Source organism: Desmodus rotundus, chromosome 4, assembly GCF_022682495.2.
Source record: "Desmodus rotundus isolate HL8 chromosome 4, HLdesRot8A.1, whole genome shotgun sequence".
NCBI lineage: Eukaryota > Metazoa > Chordata > Mammalia > Chiroptera > Phyllostomidae > Desmodus > Desmodus rotundus.
Genome location: NC_071390.1, coordinates 29173649 through 29195659, shown reverse-complemented (window position 1 = coordinate 29195659; position 22011 = coordinate 29173649). Strand labels below are relative to the sequence as shown.

Below are 22011 nucleotides of genomic sequence, written 5' to 3'. Positions count from 1 at the left end.
TGGCCTGCGGGCGTGGCGCGGGGGGCGTGCCCGAGGGCGTGGCCAGCCGGTGGCGCCGGCGGTTGAAAGGGGGTGGAGTTGCCCTTGGAGGCGGCACCGGCCCTGCGCCCCGAGGCCCGTCGCGCCCTATCGTGCCGGAGCCGAGTGGCCCCGCGGAGCCGGCGCGCTCCCGCCTGCAGGGGGAGGGCGGACGGGGCGCCGGCACCGGCCAGGCCGCGGCTGGCGCTGTTTCTCTTTCACTTTCCTTCCCTGTGAGGCCGGCGCGCTGGAGGGCGAGGAGCGGCGGCGGCCGCCGCGGGGTAGGTATTGGGCGGGCTTGAGAGTGGCCGAGGGGCCGGGACCTCGCTGTCCCCCCACCCCCGGTTCAAGTTTGGGCCGGAAGGGGAACAGTACCGGCACCTCCAGGCACCTGCCGCGGCCCGCGCCGTCTGGAACCCGGAGAGTTCTGGGGCGGAGGTGGCGGGCCGGGGTGTGGGGGCTTCGGAGGCGCGGCCTCCCCTCGGGGACGAAGAGAGCGGCGGGCTGCGAGCGCCCGGCCCGGGAAGAGGCGGCGCGTCCTCCCCTGCTCGCCGGGGCCCGGCCGAGCGGCGGCGTCCCCGGGGCCCGGCCACCTGCGGGGCGGGCGGGGCGGACTCGCCCCTGGACCGCCCTGGGCGGTACTGCCGGGTCCCTCCGCTGGACGACGCGGAAAAGTTCCCTGCCGCCGCTGCGCTGTCACTGCAGGGACTTGTTTGCTTTCTCTTCTGGTGACGGTGCTCTGTGGCTTACGACGTTCTTACTGCCACAGGTCCGGACCGTGCGTTTCCTCTTTCCGAGGACTTTCCCTTACTTGGAGCTTCTGGGCGATCCTACCTGTGGGAAAGGCAGGGCCCTCAGTCCCAGCGTGTAGAGGGGAAAGCGCAGACCAAGGCGCGGGTATTGCATGCTTTGCTGAAGGTCATGCAACTCTAAGGACCGAAACCCAGAGCCCCCGTGTGTTAACTGTGTTCCCTTTCTGCTACACCCTCCAAACAATATTCCGAGCGGATGGGAGGATTACACGCAGAACCTGTTCCTTGCACATTCTCAATGGCGATGTGTGGACGGACTGATGCATTTTACTTTTCCGGTTGCTTTCTGTATGCTTATCTATGACTGAACAGCTAAGAAAAAGTTCCTGTTTATAGAATTAAACTTAGGAAATCAACACCTTTTCCACGTCACGTTTTCTAAGAGGTTACATTTATTATAAGAAACCTCTAAAACTTTTTTAAAAAAGTAACCTTATGTACAAATCAGCTATGCTGAACGTGTCTGGAAAAAGGTTAGTGACTTTCAGTTTTACTGTGAGCTAGTTTCATGTATATTGTCTCGTTTAATCCTCACCACCCTTAGGAGGCTGACACTTATTTTCCTTTTAGGGTTAAAAAAACAAACAAACGCTGAGACTTAGGGTAAATAACATTGCCTAGGTTATATATACATTTACTGAATTTGACCAGTTTCTAGCAAAGATTTTTGTAGTCTAATAGAGGAGATGAAGAGTGACTATGACTACGTCAAAATACATAACAGGAGAGAAGTAAGGGGTAAAAACTATGGAGAGGTTCAACTAAGGGCAGAACTGGAGAAGGGTTTTGTAGGATCTAGACCAGTGATTTTCAACCTTTTTCATTTCATGGCACACATAAACTAATTACTAAAATTCTGTGGCACGTTGAAAAATACATTTTTGCCGATCTGACAAAAAATAGGTATAATTTTAATTCATTCACACCAGATGGCTGCTGTTGTGTTGGCTGTTGTCATTTTTTTACTTGACAATCTAAGGGAAGAGAGGTCACTGACCCTGACTGAATAGTCAGGTATTGCATGTTTTAAAAATTCTTAGAGCACCAGTTGAAAATCACTGATCTGGGCAGAGGAGAGGGAGGGTGGTTGAACAGAGTGGACTGTGGGAGAGGGTGGTCCTTTCAGATTGCCTGAGTGTTGAAGGGTGTGTTAAGGTCAGCCTGTGGAGGGTCTTATATAACAAGCTCAGAAATTTAAATGTTTTTCTATTTGTAAAGAGGAGACACTGACATTCTTTGTCTGTCTTTCTTTGACATTCTTTGCCCATCTAGAAGCAGAATATAAGATGGAGTGAAGGTAGATGGGTGGGGTAGCTGTGGATGGAAAGGAAGAGGACATCAGCTTGATTTGACTACAGACCAAGTATGGGGTACAAAATGGAAATAGGGACCATTTTCATCGGGACAATAATGACTTCAGTTTTGAGTCCTTTAACTTGTACCACCAGGAACTCCTAATAGAGCAGTCAGCAGATAGTTAAAATCATTACTGCGGACGTGAAGTTGTCAAAACTGGAGTTAATAGCCTTAGATGTCATTGGTGACATCAAGGTGAGAGTTGAGGCTTCAGGACTGGATGGGTTTGTTATTATTCTGAATTAAAATTTAGCAGGTTTACAAATTAAGGTTAAAATGAGGGAAATGTTCTCTTCACTTGTTTACCAAATTTGGAACATGCAACACTTGGCTACTAATATAATGGTATTAATATAGTATCAGGAATTTAACACTGTATTTTCTCATCTTTTAAATTGTTGTGGAAACAGATATGGAAAAGCAGAACCACCAAAAGGAGTAATGACCAACAATTTCGTGACAGACGTGGATGCTAGTTCTCATGCCTCAGGCTATCCAGTTGGGAACTCCATACCAGCTCCTGGGATCAGACTTTCATCCACTTAAGACTATTCTTTATCTGAACTACTGAAGCCAGTCCTAGTTAACTACGAATGGCTACCCAAAGGAGACACTTGGTGAAAGATTTCAATCCTTACATCACCTGCTATATCTGTAAAGGGTATCTGATCAAGCCAACTACAGTGACGGAATGCCTTCATACCTGTAAGTAATCTTTTATGTCATATACCCATCAGAAATTATGGGTTACACTTGCTCTTTTAAAATTTCCACATTTTGCTTTTATCTAGTTTTTAACTTTTAAAACAATGAGTATTCTAAGAATTAACTTTAAATATATTTTCAGGATTATCTTTGTCACTGGGATACCACTGCATTAAATTATTCTTTTGTTATTTAAATTATCATAGTTGACTTTTATCTGATTTTTAAATGTTCTAAAAGTCATAAGCATATCATTGGTTATAGTTTTTTAACCTTTTAAAATTCTACTGAAGGAATTAAACTTCTCAGGTTTTGTTAAAATATGCATACTTTAATCCATTTTTTAAACTACTTTATTGAGGTATGTCTGACATAACAAACAGCTGTAAATATTTAACGTCTACAGCTTGATTAGTTTAGAGCTAAGTATACACTGGTGAAACTGTCACCACATCTGTGCCATAAACATATTCATCACTTTCCAAAGTTCCTTCCCAGACTCGTATTATTTATTACTATTTTTGTGATAAGAACACTTAACGTTAAATAAATTCTCATGGCAAATTTTAGGTATACAAAACAGTATTGTACTCATAGGCACCATGCTATCCAGTAGATCTCTAGGACTTACTCTTCTTGTATAACAAAAATTTTGTACCCTTCAACTAATCACCAGCAACTGCATCATCACCTGGGAACTTGTTAGAAATGCAAAATTAGTAGGCCCCACCCCAGTATTACTGAATCAGAAACTCTTGGAGTGAGCCCATCAATATGTATGTAACAAGCTCTCCGGGTGGACTCATGGATGTGGACAACAGGGTTGTGATTGCTGGGGGGATGGGGTATGAGGGGATTAAATGGTAATGGGAAAAAAATAAAATAAAGATTTTTTTTTAAAAGCTCTATAGGTGATTCTGAAGGACACTCAAGTTTGAGAATCATTGTTCTAAGATGATATCTGTGGAATTCCTGACAAGTTTCTCTTTTATCTGCCCTATTAGTAGAGAAAGAGAAATTTTTATAGCCACTTATGCCAGGATTTTACATACTTTTGTGGTCCTGCCAGTATGAATTTATTTTTCTATTTCAATGAAGGTAATTCCAGTACATCTAGTTTAATGTCTATCATGTACACAAAAGTAGATACTTTATATATGTACTAGATTTCACTTTAGCTTTACAGTAACCTTGGAGCAATTCGGAGTAGATATGGGAAGGAAGAGAGGATATAAAGTTTTCATTTTGTGGTTGTGGAAACCTAGAGTTAAGTAACTTGCTTGGTATCACATCTAATGAGTAGTGGACCTGTATTTGCCTCCAAAGTCCGTGCTCTAAGATAAAATGGTCTCTCTCTCTTTAAATCCCGCTTTCAGCTATACTTCATCTGCTGAACTGGCACGATATTATACAAGTAGTTTTAAACAGGAGTGCAAAATACAATCACCTAGAAATCGTTAAAGTGGCAAATTTTGTGTTATATGTATTAAATTAAAAAAAGTAGAATCACCTAGGAAGCTGTTTAAACATATACATGTTCAGAACTCTACCCAGAGAGGTTTGGGTATTGTGGTGAGGTCTGGGCAGGTGTGTTTTGGAAAACCTCTCCAAGCGATGCTGGTATACTCCTTTGGGTATTACTGGCCTGCGCTGTTCAGTCGGCAGTTAACTATGAACTGTCTTGAAATACTAAGTCATTGTTGCCCTGTATCATTATTTAACTTGAACAATTACAGTTAAATATCATCCAGCAGATATTTATTGAATACTTACTGTGTGCCATGCACCATTCTAGGCATGGAGGATACAGCAAAGAACAAGATAGTAAAAAAAAAATAAAAAAAATCTCTGCTGTCAAGAAATTTTAGGGGAAACTAATAATATGTGCCACATTAATGATAAATGCTATGAAGAGGAACAAAAGCAGCTTGTAGATAGGAGAGATGGGGTTATTTTATATAGAATGTCAAGGTTGGCCTCTTTGATATGATGAGATATGAACATAAACCTTAAGGGACTGAGCTCTGTGGATGTATGGGAAGAGCATTCCAGGCAGAGGGAAAATCAAATACAAAGCCTTGAGGTAGGAATGTCCTTGGCAAGTTCAAGGAAGAACAGTTAAAAGGCTATTGCTGCAGGTTAGCTGAAAGATTATAGGACCTTCACCTTGGGTAATGAGGTGTGAGATGGAAGTGGGCAAGAGTGATTGGACTGGGTGTATTTTGGAGGAAGAGCCAAGAGCCTGTGGCTAGTCTCGAGTGGGGACTTTATCTTACACTTCCGTATTTCCCACTGTACCAAGCATGGCACCCGGACATGGTGCACAGTCTGTTTTGTTGTGCTGCTTCTAACATTTGTGCATTGTTTGCATATTTGGATGTCTCTGGCAGTAACTGCTAACTCTGTTCGGAAGATAAGAAGAAAGCACAAATTCTTCCCCCCCCCCCCGCCTATTTAATATAGATTTTATATCTGTTCTCAAAGAAAAAGTATTTGGGACATAATGAAACCCAATTTAAATATTACTTTTTTGTAGGAAAACCCAAAAATTCTAGAAGTATAAATAATCAGTTTATAAGCAAGGGTTATATTTATGTTTACATCAGAAATTTAAGGTGTAAGGGGGTAGTGACAGTTTAACTGCACAGGTCATTCTGGCATAAAATACCCCTTGGAAGTCATCAAGCCTCTGTACTGAGAGAGAATGAAAATGGCGGGGGTGTAATTAAAAGACAGTGGTAAATCACAAGTGTGGCCTTTAATCACCAACAGAGAACACAGAACAGTGTAAATGATGGAGTCAGGTACTCAACCCAATGTCTGAGGAGACGTGAGGATTCTGCAGTGCCACTCTTTATGCACTTTCCAGTCCTTGGATTTCTATGGGGTTTTTTGTTTGTTTATAGTTATATTAGGGCCTATAATGCAAAAAATTATCCCACTTGCAAAATATTCTCCTATTTATATTGATAAAATAAATAGTACCACAAAGCAGTGTTCCTCAGTAATTGGTGGGGTCTTTGATGTTACCTAGTTTTCTCATGTGCCAGGTGGGACAGACTTGGTGGTACTGTGATCTGGGGGCAGTACGAAATAGGAAGTAAGATGGCCAAATGAGACAGGAGGAAAAGGAGAAGCATTAAGTGACATTTTCTTACCTCGTAATATTTTCAATCTTGATTTAGTCATATAAAAAGAATATCTTACTAAGATTGTACAAAGACTAAAAGTTTATGATACTGTAAGAGTAGTTCTTACTATGAAAATTAATTAGGAAGTTTGAAATATATAAATGGAGCTTTATTATTGGTTAGCAAAATCAGGTATGGAATCTGCCCTTCTGGACTTTCTGGTCAAGTGAAGAAAGACAGGGTAATCAGTTAAAAAATGTATAAAATAAAATTGGATGTTGATAAGTGTGACAAAAATAATGAAACAGAATGATAAAATAACAGTTATGTGTCAGGATATGGCAGCAGAATGGAATGCAAGAGAAGGAAATAAAGTATTTTCTGAAATTCCTGAAGCCACAGGTCCGAGGTCTCCTCAGGCAAGGACATTAATTTTGGGGTCTGGCTGCAATAGAGGTGATTTGGGGTGGGAAGGAGAGACCATGCATGAGTGGCTCTCCCTACTTTGACATGGATAAATGAATTTGCTTTACTCTCTTTTCAAAATACTCTGCAAAGGCAATTCAACTCTTTTTCTCATCAAATCAGAAAGGTTGTTGCCCTCCCACTCTTCCATTGAGAAATTCTGGAGCTGACACTGACTGGTTTCCCTGTGTATGCAGCAAGAAGGGCTGAAGGGAGCGGCAGGGTGGCAGACTGCAGCAGCCTTGACATTCTCAGCAGTCCGGCTAGGTGGAAGGAGAAGAAAAGGGCAAGCCAGTCAGAAGGGAGGGGGAGGTAGAGGTGACAGGGCAGGCTGCCTCCTGGGCTCCTGGCAAGGAGTTGGGGGGAAGCCTATTGACACCACTTCCCTTTGGCAGGCCAAGGACATTCTGTAAAAAAATAAAATTTTTAAATGAGGTAAAAATTTAAAACATGAATGAGTTTTTAGTTTTAAATAATCACTTAGCACTAGAGGGACTAAATCTACATCAACTGTGGTTATAAGTCTATAACAAACCTAAGGAAATAAACATTCACACAATTATTAAATTTTTAAAAACAAATAATCAGATGTCAGGCACTTTGTTAGCCACTAGAGTAGAGTGGTTAAAAAAAGGATAAACTTGGATAAACTCTATCAAGCAAAACTTCTCATAAGACAAGAAGAAATTTCTGCACATGTGTTTGGATCTATGTTTTTCTTTCTTTGTGAGCTCAAGTACTCTGAGACAACAACTGCGTATGCTGATCTCTCCCAAATCTTTATTTCTGGCATAGTCCTTTCCTCTGAGCTTCGCAATCCCATTAGATGTCTGCTCAGATGTCCTAAAGCTGCCTGGAACTCTACGTATCTAAAAATGAGTGAGTAGGATTCCAACACTCAGTTGGCCAAACTAATGAGTTTGCTAGAGTTAATGAGTGCTAGAGCTGGGTTCTGAATCCTGGAGAGCTGTCTCAGACACGTCTTCATATTCAATTGTCACTTCCCTAATATTCTTTCTGCTTGGCTATATTTTCTAAAATTTCTTTAACAACATGTGAATTTAAAATGTATATGTAATGAGCCTCTTTATGTTTTCATGACTGTATACCTGCCTCTCTACACACACATACATACATACATACATACATACATACATACATACCAAGGAAATACGCTGCACACTTGAGTCTCTTTACCCTCACTACCACAACAGAGACAAAGTCCTGACTGGTCCCTCTCGTCAATATCTCTTAAATCTGTCACTTCACTTCCTTCCCCTGTGACTGTTTGTTCTGGCCCTCATTACTTCTCACCAAAGTCATTGCGGCCTACTCCTAACCACTGTCATAGTGGCGATTTTTTAAACATCGTACTGTCTTCAGCACTCTTAAGCTGACCCAAAATTTCCTAAAAATAACCTAGTACCCTCAGGATAAATTAAAACTACTTAGGTGTGACTGATTTCTGTTCCACTGTCCAAAACACACTTGCAAATAATTGGTTTAGCAGCTTGCTCTGCTTGGAATGTACTTCTCCTATATACCTGGCTACCCATTCTTCAAAAATCATCTTCAGATATGCCACTCACCTGCTCCACAGATACATTTGGGTTAAGTATATTCTTAGTACTTGAGTGCTCAGTAAAAGCTTAAATGAATAAATAGCCAGTGAGTTAATTATTTTAGTGTTTTTTTTCCTTTCAGAGATTCAAATGCAGTGATAGGTAGCTTGAAAGGCATGCAGACAGTGTTGTTTAGGACTTAACGAATTTTGAAAAACTGTCTTCTAAAGTATATAGGTGGGAGTCTTGTGGGCCTTAGGTAAGGTGAGGGAGAGATGCTGGGTTGGGGACTAGAGATTGGTGGCTTTAGATTAAGGGATGCTCTATCTCTTGCACTAGGGTCCTGAGAAACTTTTTGAGGTTACTTGGAGTATAGTTGCTAGTGGCCGTATAGGTTGTTGACTTAAAATGGACGACTGTTCACTTAAACTGAGAACAAAGGAGCTTTGTTCCAGCAGTTAAAATGTGAAGAATACAGTGTGTTGATTCTTAACTCTCTTGTGCTTAAGAGTCTGCTTTAAGAACCTAATGGTTCTTTCCTCAGGAAAAAAGAGAAGTTTTAGACACAGAATTCCATGGTACAAGACAGGATTTCTTCATTTTGCCCTTTGAGAGATTATGGCATGAATCCCCTAAGAATGAATTCTTTGGAAAAACACATTGTTATACTTAAGAATTTTTTAAAATATTTTTTAAATTTATTTTTAGGGCAAAGGGAAGGGAGGGAGAAAGAGAGAGAAACATCAATGTGTGGTTGCCTCTTGTGTGCCCCTACTGGGGACCTGCCCTGCAACCCAGGTATGTGCCCTGACTGGGAATCAAACCTGCAACCCTCTGTTGTACTCAGTTTTTAACTTACACAAAGAACAAGGGTTAATTGGTAATTAAACATAGTTGACGTGACAATTAAGGGACTTGATGATTTTATGTGGTGATATGGGAGAATGAAGGAATAACTTAATCCTAAAATGCTAAAATTTAAGTACTACCAACCATTTATTTATTTATTTTTGAACAAGTATTATAAATACACAAGTATTTAAGTTATGGAGAAGTCTTGATACATTGATACTCGATGTTTAAAGATCTTATGCTACATATACTTACTATTCAAGGTGCATTCACCAGACAGCAGTATCCACCAGCAGCATCACCTGGGAACTTGTTAGAAGTGCCTATCTCTGGGCCTTACTGTAGACCTCCTGAGTCAGAATGTGGGGGAGGCCACAAATCTGTGTAAGGAGAATTTTTCGGTGATTCTGTGGTGCACTGAAGTTTGCGAAACACTGCTCTGGACCACACATTTATAATACTAGCATCTCTTGGACTAGGCAGTTTGTACTTTTAATCACGCAGTAATTAAATGCAGTGAAAGATTAAACTAATGTATGTCACTTATTGAATGTCATACATAGGATCATGAGCTTTACTTTCATTGTCATAATCTTCCTAAGGACCCTTCTAGCTAGGCAGTATTATTTAATCATTCAACAAATGTTTATTAGCACCTACATTTTGCCAGTTTTTATTCTAGCCAGTGGAAACACAACAGTACACAAGACAGACGTAGTTTGTGCCCTCCTAGAATTTACGTTCTAATAGGAGAGACAGATAATACACAAGTAAACAGTATAATTTCAGATGCTATGTGTATCAAATGCTATGAGGAAAATAAAACAGAAGAAGGTATTTCTCGAGAGTTACTATTTGAGCAGAGACCAAAATAACAGGAAGGAGCAACCAGTGAGAAGGTTTGAGGGCAGAATATTTCAGATTCATATTCCAGTGTTTTCCACAGAGACTCCAAAAGTTTAAGGAACATAGCTAATGAGTGCTAGAGCTGGGTTCTGAATCCTGGATAGCTGACTCAGACACATCTTCATATTCAATTGTTACTTCCCTAATTTTCTTTCTGCTTGGCTATATTTTCTAAAATTTCTTTAACAACATGTGAATCTAAAATGTTTATATAATGAGCCTCTTTAACTATGTTTTCATGACTATATACCTGCCTCTCTCTCTACACACACAAATACATACATACATGCCAAGACATGATCTAAATGTATTATCGCTCCTGGATAAATAGCCTTTATAATGAAGAAAACATATGAATTGAACTTTCTAACAACGTATTTTGTATAAAAGTTGATCTTCAGAGTCAAGACTTTTTTTAGAATAAAAATCAAAGGTCTATCAAAGTTTTTGATCCCATCAAAGAACTGTTAGAACTAATGAATGATTTGGGTAAACTTGCAGGACACATAATCAGTACAAAATAATCTGTTGTGTTTCTGTGTGCTAACAACAAGCTACCAAAAGAGAAATGAAGAAAACAATCCCATTTGCAATTGCATCAGAAAGAATAAAATATTTAGGAATAACTTTAACCAAGGGTGTGATAGACCTGTATATTGAAAACTATAAGACATTAATGAAAGAATTGAAGAAGATATAAATAAATGGAAAGATATTCCATGTGCATGGATTAGGTGACTTAGTATCATTAAAATGTGTCCATACTACCCAAAACAATATACAGACTCAGTGTAATCCCTATCAAAATCCCAATGGCATATTTTTACAAAAATAGAACAAATAATACTAAAATTTATATAGAATTTTAAAAGACCCCAAATAGCCAAAGCCATCTTGAGAAAAAAGAGCAAAGCTGGAGGGATCATGCTCCCTGATTTCAAATCTGTAGTAATTAAAACAGTGTGAAATTGTCATAATAATGGACACAGATATGAATGGAACAGGATAAGGAGCCAGAAATAAATACACATATATGCTCAATTAATTTACAGCAAAGGAGCCAAGAATATACAATGAGCAAAGGACAATCTCTTCAATAAATGGTGGGAGAATCAGATAGCCACAGCCAAATAACAAAACTGGACCACTATCTTATACGATAAACAAAAAATGAACTCAAGATGGATTAAAGACTTGAAAGTAAGCCCTGACCAGTGTGACTCAGTTGGTTGGAGCATTGTCCCATAGACCGAAAGGTCAGGGCACATCCCCAGGTTGCTGGTTTGATTGCCCCTGTGGTAGGGGAGGGTAGGGGGGATAGAAGGCAACCATCGAATTCATTCTCTCTCTCTCTCTCTCTCTCTCTCTTTCTCTTTCTCTTTCTCTTCCCCCCCTCCCCCTCCCCCTCCCTTTCCCTCTCCTTCCTGTCATCCTCTTTTGCTCTGTTACTCTCTCTCTAAAAGCAATAAAAAATATCCTCAGGTGAGGATTAAAAAAAAAAGACTTAAAAGTAAAACATGCCTGAAACCCTAAAACTCCTAGAAGAAAGCATAAGCAGTAAGCTCCTTGACATAGGTCTTAGCGATGATTTTCTGAATCTAACACCAAAAGCAAAAATAAACAACTAGTTCTATGTCAAACTAAAAAGCTTCTGTACAGCCTAGGAAACTAGCAACAAAATGAAAAGGCAGCCTATTGAATGGGAGAAAATAATTGTAAATCATATATCTGGTAAGTGGCTAATATCCAAAATATAGAAAACTCATACAACTCAATAACAAAAGGACAATCTGATTTAAAAATGGGCAGAGGATTTGAATAGACATTTTTCCAAAGCCATACATATGGTCAACAACAGGTACATGAAAAAGTGCTCAACATCACCAGTCATGAAGGAAATGCAAATCAAAACTGTAATACAATATCACCTCACACCATTAGAATGGCTATTATCAAACACAAGAAGTATCATGTTGGTGAGAATGTGAAGGAAAGGGTGTCCTTCTGCACTGCTGGTGGGAATATAAGTTGCTGCAGCTACTATGGAAAACAGTACAAAGGTTCCTCAAAATATTAAAAATTGAACTGCCATATGATCCAACAATTTCACTTATGGGTATTTATTGAAAGGAAACAAAAACACTAACTTGAAAAGATATATGAACCCCCATGTTTATTGCAGCATTATTTACAATGGGCAAGATATGGAAACCTAAGTATCCATCAATGGATGAATAAAGAAAGTGTGGCGCACACACACACACATACATACATACACACACACGCACGAATATTATTCCCTGATAAGGAAGAATGAAATGTTGCCATTTGTGACAATATGAATGGACATTATGCTAAGTGAAATAAGTTAAAGACAAAATAATGGATGATTATGATTTCTCTCGCAGGTAAAATCTAAAAAAAAGGTTTTAAAATCCCACACTGATAGATACAGAGAATACATTGGGGGAGAAATGGGTAAACTGTTTCTGTTTTTTGGGCTTTCTTTTTTTTAGTTTAAATAAATTGTTTATCTTTTAAGAAAAAAATCAAAGGCTTAAGTAGAAGTTATATTAAAGCTTCAGTGGGTATAGATATAATGTTTTAGGGTTGTACTAAAAATGAGTTTGCTGGTATACTGATGTTACATATTTCAAACAGTATTTTGGCAGTAACTAGTCACTCATTCATGAAAGTGATTATAGTGCTCATTTTGATGATTCTTTTTAAATAAGGAAGAATAATTATAGGTCTTAGACAATCTAGGTGTCATCTATTATTAGTAATAATGTTAAAGAAGAATTATATGAGATGTGTGCCGCTTCTAACTTTTGAAACTATGCCTTAGATAGTAAAGAATGTTTAAAAGGTTGAGCAAAGTATCATAGTGGACGCTAAAAGACAAAACTAGGGGATAACAGATAAAAATGAAATTGTCTTTCATATTGGCTTCTGAGAATAAATTATATCTGTATCAGAGTGAGTTGGAACTGATATTAATGATGGATTGAAAGAAAATATATGATTTCAAATATATATTCAGAATTAGAAACCAAGGTCAGTGTGCAGGTATGTTTAAGAGTTCAGCAGATCCAAAATATATAAAGAACTCACACGACTCCACTCCAGGAAGACAAACAACCCAATTAAAAAATGGGCAAAGGACTTGAACAGACACTTCTCCAAGGAAGACATACAGAGGGCCCAGAGACATATGAAAAGATGCTCAGCATCACTAGCCATCAGAGAGATGCAAATTAAAACCACAATGAGGTACCATCTCACACCAGTCAGAGTGGCCAACATAAACAAATCCACAAACAAATGTTGGAGAGGATGCGGAGAAAAGGGAACCCTAGTGCACTGTTGGTGGGAATGCAGACTGGTGAGGCCACTGTGGAAAACAGTATGGAATTTCCTCAGAAAACTAAAAATGGAACTGCCCTTCGACCCAGCAATTCCCCTGCTGGGATTATACCCTAAGAACCCTGAAACACCAATCCAAAAGAACCTGTGCACCCCAATGTTCATAGCAGCACAATTTACAATAGCCAAGTACTGGAAGCAACCTAAATGCCCGTCAGCAAATGAGTGGATCAAGAAACTATGGTACATTTACACAGTGGAATTCTATGCAGCAGAGAGAAAGAAAGAGCTCCTACCCTTTGCGACAGCATGGATGGAACTGGAGAGCATTATGCTAAGTGAAATAATCCAGGCGGTGAGGGAGAAATACCATATGATCTCACCTTTAACTGGAACATAATCAATAGAAGAAAAAAGGAAACAAAATATAACCAGAGACATTGAAGTTAAGAACAATCTAACAATAGCCAGGGGGGAGTGGGGTGGGGACAATGGGAAGAGGGGATTACAGGAACTACTATAAAGGACATGGACCAAATCAAGGGGGAGGGTGGAGGTGGGGGAGGGAGGTGGGTTCAGCTGGGGTGGGGTGGAGGGATGGATGGGGAGAAAAGGCATAGAACAGTAATTGAATAACAATTAAAAAAAAAGTTCAGCAGAAAGGTTGATTGTAAACATTAAGTACAATCTAGCCTGTACAAAAGACAAAAGATAATTTCATTTCGATACTTTAAAGACTTTTCATAACTACTGATGCTTTATAACACTTTTTACCAGACTACTATATTATATTAAAAATTTAAATACCAGTGAGCCAAAGCTATGTTCCCTCAGAGGCTCAATCACTGACATTTCTTCATTCAGTTAACAGAAAATAATTACTGCATTTTATAAAACTCAAATAGATTTTAGTTTATATTGAATTAACTCATTTTAGTTGTCAGAAAAATTAGTAAACTTAGATTCTATTTCTGTGATTTATTTGAAAACATGGGCCGATTTCTGACTTGACTAAAATAGTACAGTTGTGGATCCTAGAATCTTGGCTCCCTTTGCTGTTCCTAACCCTTGTGTCCTCATTTATTCCCCAAGTATTCACTTAACTCCTCCTCCAGGTACTGTTCTGGTCACTTGGAATTCATTAGGCAACATAGTAGGCAATAAGTAATATGATTGGTATAGAAAAAGTAATGTGAGTGGTATAGAAAAAGGGAGAGCCAAGCTGGGTAAAAGGATTACGGCAGTCAGTGGGAAGTTGTTACAATTTAAAATAAGCCTCTGTTTAGGGTAGACCTAATTACAAAAGTACCATTTGACCAGGTTTAAAGAAGTAAAAGAGCTAGGCATTTACAAGTCTGAGGGAAGAGTATTCCAGGTAGAGGGAATAGCCGGAGCAAAGGGTCTAAGGCAGGCAAGTGCCTGACATGTTGAGAAATGGTCAGGAGGCCAGTGTGTCTGGACAGCAGTGAGCAAAGCAGAGTTTGGAGAGGTGACAGGGGTGGATGTGGGCCACAGGCACAGTGTGCAGCTCTCATAAGGCCATTGTAGGATCTGGCTTTTCCTCTGAGAGGAATGACCCATTTCAGGCAGGATTTTGATAGAGGAATGACATTACCTGATTTGGGTTTGAAAGCATCACTCAGACTACTGTTGAAAATAGACCTGGTAAGAGGCTGTTGCATAAGTCCAGGCAACAGGCAGTGATGACTTACACCAAGGTGGTGGTGGTGGTGATAAAACCGGTTAGATTCTAGTTATGTTTTGAGGATAGGGCCAAATTTGCTAATGAACTGCATGGGAGTCATGAAAGAAAAAAGAGTCAAGGAGTTAAGTCAGTCTTTTAAAAAATTTTAAATACTACTATTTATGCTATTACAGTTGTCCCCATGTTTTCCCCCTTTGCTCACTTCCACCCAGCTCTGGAGTTAAGGCAGTCTTAAAGGATATCTGTAAGAGTTTGGTATGAGAAAGTTGAGGGATAAAGATGTCATCAGATTGTATAGAAAAAGTTGAAGGTGGAAAATCAGGAGACTGTTTTTTGAGACATCTAAATGGAGATGTCCAGTTGGGAGTTGGACATGTGAGTCTGGAGAATATCAGCATGTAGATCATATTTAAACAATGAGAGTACCAAGGGAATGAGTTCTCACTTCTAGATGAGAAAAGAGGACCGAGGATGGAACTCTGGGGCACTGAGGAGGAGGAGTCAGTGAGATAAGAAGAAAACAAAGTGTGGGATCATGGGAGGCAAAGCACGCACATAGTGTCAAGGAGGAGAAGGGGTAATCGAGTCAACTGTGCTGAGTGAGATGGGACTGAGAATAGACCACTAGATTTAGCAACACAGAGATCATGGATAATCTTGTCAAGCAGTTTCAATGGAATGGTAAGAGGTGAAAGTCTGCATAGGTGTAAGAGAATGGAAAATTTTTAATGTCCTGGTTTTGATAATTGTACTACGATTATATAAGTATTTTATCTTAAGTTTTAAAAAAAAGTGAAAAAAAAGAATGAGAAGAGGGGAATTGGATGGAGCGAGTATAGATAGCTCTGAAATGGAATGATAGCTGACACGGGAAATGGGGTCAACAGTCTTTGTTTTGTTTTAAGATGAGGAATATGTTTGAATGTTGATGGGAATCTTCAGTAGATAGCAAAAGACTGACACAGGTGAAAGGGAAGAATACTGAAGCAGTGTTCTTAGGTCATTGGTAGGGGATGGAGTGCACAGAGTGGAGATTGACTTTAGATAGGCACATGGAAGTTCTGGAAATAAGCAAGCTCACTAAGTATAGATGCTATTCATGTGGTGGTATGAATTACCTGTGTCTCAGTTTTTTTACTTTTGTTTTCAGTAAAATAGAAAGTGAGGTCATCAGTGGAGAGTGAGATTGGGGGAGGATATGCTGTGGATTTGAGGAGAGAGGGGAAGGTGTTCAGAGATCATAATGGACTTGCAGCATTGAGTATGATTGCCTGGTAGATGAAGGACCCACTCTAGGTTCATAGTCATGAATTTAAGGTGAGACACCAATCAGCATGGTGCATATTTTTCTCCCACAGCTACAATCTTGTATAAGCAGAGTATGTTGGATTTAGCCAGGATTGATAGTTTAACTGAGCCAGTATGACGAAAAAGAGAGGTAGAAAAGTTGAAGTAGAGGAGAACAAAGTTTCCAAGGGTATGTATGAGGAAGTGATTACTCTGATTGACCACAGAATTTATATTAATCGGGAGGGGTATGAGGGCATTGCTGCACTCACCAAGCTAGCAAGCTCTACCCAAACCTTAGAGTCCCATTTGACTCCATAAGCCTGTCTGTGAAAGTACAGCCTTCCTGGACATTTTGGTCTCCTGGCGTTCTTGATGTAAGATCCTTCTGCTTTGCTGCCTGCTTCTCTGTCAGGGCAAAACAATAAAGCATTCTTCTTAGAAAGTAATGTTATCCTTGGTGTCCTCCATGAAATTGCAAATGTAGGCCTTTGAAAGAAATGTGCCATTTATAACATAAGAGAAGAAAGGTGTTTATTAGTTCCTTATACAAGTAAAACCAGGAAATACTGTCTCATGGAAGCACATATTCTGGAAAACTTTTGTGAAGATATTGTCAGTTTCACCTGTAAGAATAATTATCAAAATCAGGAAGTTGATGCCTCTTCTTTTTGCAGATGACCACAGTTTACTTATAAACTGTTAGCAGATAACATTAAGTTTTCAAAGCAAACTGTATCAAATGAGTGTTCATCAAGAAGGGCACATAAAGATGGTGACAGAGCTTAAGGAAGGAAGAAAAACATCCTTCTATGTTAACAGATAAAACCAACACATTAGGATGATTTTAACAAAGAAGTCAGCATTTGACCACTTTTAATAAACAGAACATTAATGAATGACATCACCAAGGACATGAGAGAAAAGACTATCTTATTATCGATGGTAGCAGAGTTAGTGCTCAAGAAGAGAAATTTGTGTGGATTACTTTGCATCATTAGAGCTGGGAAGCTAGCTGTCTGGTACATAGAGATGTGGACATATCCAAGATGGCAACAACAAATGGCCCTTGTACCCGTTGTGAAGAACACCGCAATCCCCAACCTCTCAAGACTTGACAATAAAAATGCAGGATAGCCTTTTGTTAAACTATGAAATCAACATACAGTAGCACTTCAGAACAGGTATAAAGTGAGGAGACAGAATACGGAAGCTCCTAGACCAGTGGGACTGTGCTAGAATTGTATTAAACATACAAAGTTAAGGAAGGAAGGAATGTATAATGGAGAAGCGTTGGTCAATCTTGGACCCTCCAATCCAGAAAAAAGACGTATCATACATGCAAAGATAGGCTGTTCCCATTCAGATGAAGCAATATGTAGAAAATATCATGCTTGAGTTGTAAGACTGTATCTGTAGGGTGGTCATAGCTGCAGAGGATTAATACCAATACATAATAGACATTTCGAGTTCCGTTAGCAAGATTATCTGTCATAAGATGGACGTATCACACTAATCATATAGTCTGTTGCCGTTCAATATTCGATACTCTGATTCTCCTTGTTATGATTTTATGTTCACCCAGTGATATAATTTGTAGTTATAGCTTACATTTAATGACTCTTTACAAGTTCCCATACACTAATTTACACATTTTACATATATTTTTTAAAGATCTTACTTATTTTTTAGAGAGAGGGGAAGAGAGGGAGGAAGAGAGGGAGAGAAACAGCAATGTGTGGTTGCCCCTCACATGGTCCCACTGGGGACCTGGCCTGTAATGCAGGCATGCGCTCTGACTGGGAATCAAACCGGCAACCCTTTGGTTCGCAGGCCAGCACTCAGTCCACTGAGCTACACCAGCCAGGGCTACACATTTTACATATATTATCTCATTGAATCCTTACAAGAAGTCTGTGAGATATGTATCCTTCTTATCTCCCTTGTATAAAGAAGCACAAGTAAGTAATGTGCTTAATGGCAGAACTGAGATTCAAATCCAGGCCATCTGCCTCAAGATTGTCTTTTGTCTAGAGCAGTTGTGCTGTACTACCTTGGCCTCTGCATTATAGGGAGAGGGTATGTTAATCCCATATTCTTTTGACTATGCTTTGTCCTATGACAGTGATTTCCTAATAGTGAACAGTAAAGTGACTTCTGACTATGATTCGGTAGAGGTCCAAATCTTTGAATGGGTCCACCTATCTGAGGTACTAGTCAGTAACGGTCTTGTGGCCAGCTCCTGGCCTCCTCTGGCCAGGATTTCCCAGTTATCTTTTGACTGTCTTAGTGGAGAGCTTTGCAGAATTAGAGTCTGGGTGCTATTCTCAGAGATTCTGATTTAATTGGTTTGGGAGGGGGCCCATGAGTCTGTTCTTTAAAAGATCTCAATGGTGATTGTGGTACCCATCTCATCTTGAGAACCAGTTTTAATTGGCACATGACTCTTTCTCTATTAATTTGTGCAACAACCTAGTTCAAATCTAAGAAATGGTAAAATGAAAGATTTCACTTAGTAACATTTAGGCAGAAGTTTCGTGATGTTTGTAATCAACTAAATATAAAGATCAGTTAAAAATAAGAAATATTGACACCAAGAACCAAGAGTTACTGACTTTCTGGTGATTTGGTTTTTAGGCTTAGAGGCGCACAGCCTGGGAATGGATGCCATCTCTGGGCAGCTGTGGACAGCCGTGGCAGCCTACTCAGGCTCTCCAGTACTACTGCATTCCTCATTGCCCCTGGGGTCGGGGAGGGGGGGGGGGGGAGGTCAGGTGGTAACAGTCTATACCATAATCTATGTAAAGCCCTGAGCCCAGAGCCTGATATTTGGTTAGTGCTCAGTAAATGTTAGCATTTGTTGCTAGTTAAGTGGTTTTTTTTCAACTGGAGATGGTTTTGGTGAGGCTAACTCCCTTTCTGAACTAGGTGTTTTTTGTGGCTGCAACATCTATCTGCCTCTAGAGTGGCTGGTGAAAATGAAGATTCTAATTAGTCTCCTTATAGTATAGTCTTCACCCAGTCTGGGACCTTTTTATCTTGGACCACTTGAGTTAACCAGTGTAGCAGTTGAGCAGTTAAGAAGCTTGGCATTAAATCTTTTAAGGCATTTAAAAATGTGTTGTATAGCTGGTATAAACCAAATTAAAAATTAAGAATCGGAGTAGTGATGAGTTTTGTAGTAATGACTTTTGTAAACATCTAAGGAAAAACAAATCCTCACTGAACTTCTGGCTTGGATTTTCTCAGGTTCTAATTTTAAAAGCATGTGGGAGGTAAATGTATTTACTACTGATTTTTTTTTTTTTTAAGGAGTAAATCAATTACTTAAAAGAGCTATTTTGTGCTAAACATTCAGTTTAAAGGAATTCTAACTCTACAAGTAGACATATTTAAGGCTCCCAAACTAAGGGGTAAAGCTTTTTTAAACAAATTATTGCAGACCAATGGAAGTAAAATTGGAAGAAAATGTATCATATAGGCATGTATTGGTTAAACAAATGGACTCTTGATTAAAATCCTGGCTTTTACCACCTTATGACTTCAGGATTTTTGGCAAACTGATGGAATTCTCTACTTACTTTGCCCATCTATAAGAGGCCTAATAATGTCACCTAATTAATAGGGTTGTAGTGAGGATTAAATAATTAAATTGTGTTGAATTAAATATATGTGGAAGCATTTAGGGTGGTGTCTGGTACATACGCCCTGTGTTGATGATTATGATGACAGTGGTGACACCCACTGCCAAATCATCTGAACAAAAGTGAAAACTAGAGTAAAAATGTATTTCAACATCTCAATATTTTTCTTTCTAAAACTATTTGAAAAAAATTAAAAACAATTTTTTGGCCTTAGCCTCTGAAAAACATTTTTTTTCCATTTCTTTTACTAACACTTAATGTAATAAGGTACATTCCTATGCCCTATGGGACGGCTTATCTGTCGTGTTTACTTGGTGCTTAATAAAGATGCTTAGGATGTTTTGGAGAGATGGTATTTCTACATAAAATGTTCTTTTCCTTTGTGAAGTTAAAAAATCTTTAAAATTTGACATAAAATGTGTGATTTCATATCAAGAAAACCTGGAGTCAAGTTTCTGTGCTGCCACTCATCGGAGCAGACAGGTTACCCGGCTTGTAGGCGCCTCTTCTTCATCTGCAAAAGTAAAATAACATACTGCATCTCAAATGTTGGTGTGAAATATAAATTCATCTCCAGATGGGGCTCTCTGTGTCCTTCTAGAATAGTACTGTTCAGTAGAAAGAAAATGTGAGCCACCTGTGTAATTTAAAATGTTCTAGTAGCCACATTTTTTAAAAGGAAAAAATGAAAGTAATTTCAATATTTTATTTAATCAAGTCTGTTTAAATATTATTTCAACATGTAAGTATAAAAAATTATTGAGATTTTTTTTCATGCTAAGCCTTTGAAATCTATATTTTACACTTATCGCACATCTCGACTTGAACTGGCAATATTTCATATGCTCAATAGCCATGTGTGGCTAGTGGCTATCGTATTGGACAGTCCAGATCTATATATAGATTAATATTCCCCATCAGCATCCTTGGGCACTGGTGTTGTCTTGGTCTTAATCAATTAACACAGACTTATTCTTGAAACTGTGTGCACCTCTGGATGGATAAACTTTACATTCCTGTCTTCAACAACCTAGATTAGTATTTTTGTCCTTGGGATGACAGGCTCCTAACCCTCAGCCTTTTGGCTGACTCAGATCAGGGCTTGCTCTAGGCATATCACGTGTCTCTCCATCTGGCCAAGGCTATAGACAACCAGAAATTCCTCAGTCCTTGAGTGTGATAAACCTTTTGAACCATAAGGATCAGAGCTCCAGGAAGGGATCAGTCTTTGTAATACCCCTTTATTTTTGTCTCTAAACTTTTTTTTTTTTTTGCCTTCTTTCCCAAATTTCAGAGGCTTGCCCACTGTGCTAGGGGAAAGAGCAAATACTAGCAATCTTCTAAAGGAATTCAGCTTCTCTGTCCTCCACTTCGGTACAGTTTAACAAGGCAGCCCTCCCTTCCCAAACATTATTTTGACTTTTTAAAAGACTTTTAGAACCTTTTTGGTACCAAGAGATTTAGAGGACATAGGATATATTCATATCTAAGCTTTTTTATTTTTAATATTTTCTGTCTGATACTGTGCTTAATACAAATTTTGAGAGAATTGAAATGAAGGGTGTTACCCTAATATCTGTATGTAATGGTAAAAAGAGATAGAGAAAGTGGGATTCAGGTGTACTTCACAAAAAAATATGCTTAGATGTCACCTTAGAAAGTCCTACACTGATCACACTATCTAAAATAGCTGCCAGCCCCCAATACTCTCCACCTTTTTTTTTTTGTCTCACTTATTACTAAAATCCTTTATTTGTCTTCCTGAATAGAATATAAGCTCCATAAGGGAATGGACTTTGTTTTGTTTACTCCTGCATCCCAACTCCTAGTACAGTGCCTTCAGTAAATGTCTATTGAATCAATGAAAGGAGATACCAAGATATTATTCTTTATATGTATTAATGATTTTAAAACTAGATACCTAGTAGAATTCTTCCCTGACCATCATTGCTCTGACTAGTGTGTGTAACATGCTTGAATTTTCAGACCTAATCTCAGTGATAAGAATCCTTTAGTGTTTACTCTTGCTCAATCATTTAGATAAACTTTTACTTCTTTTAGATAGTGTGGGACACTAGGGAAAAAGAAGTAGTTTGCAATGGTGTTGTAAAGTGGGGCTTAGCGAAGCCTATCTGTATTAGAGGAGTGGGTATTGGGACAGGGGAGTGGATGAACGTTTTTATAGTTCAGTGCTGTAAATAT

The 22011-nt window shown here is 39.1% G+C and overlaps 1 protein-coding gene across 5 annotated transcripts in view; it reads left to right on the top strand.

Annotated features, from left to right (window-relative positions):
• PCGF5 (polycomb group ring finger 5) overlaps nt 1-22011 on the top strand; it is a 112249-nt gene that overhangs the window by 47668 nt on the left and 42570 nt on the right. Inside the window, exons 1-2 of one of the 5 annotated variants that reach the window (XM_053923558.2) lie at nt 91-299; nt 2597-2891. In XM_053923558.2, the coding sequence (XP_053779533.1) occupies nt 2780-2891 (112 nt within the window). In that variant the 5' untranslated portion in view covers nt 91-299; nt 2597-2779. Of the gene's footprint in view, nt 1-90; nt 300-2596; nt 2892-22011 lie in introns of those variants that run through there. The other 4 variants (XM_053923557.2, XM_053923556.2, XM_053923554.2 and 1 more) reach the window with 4 other exon arrangements.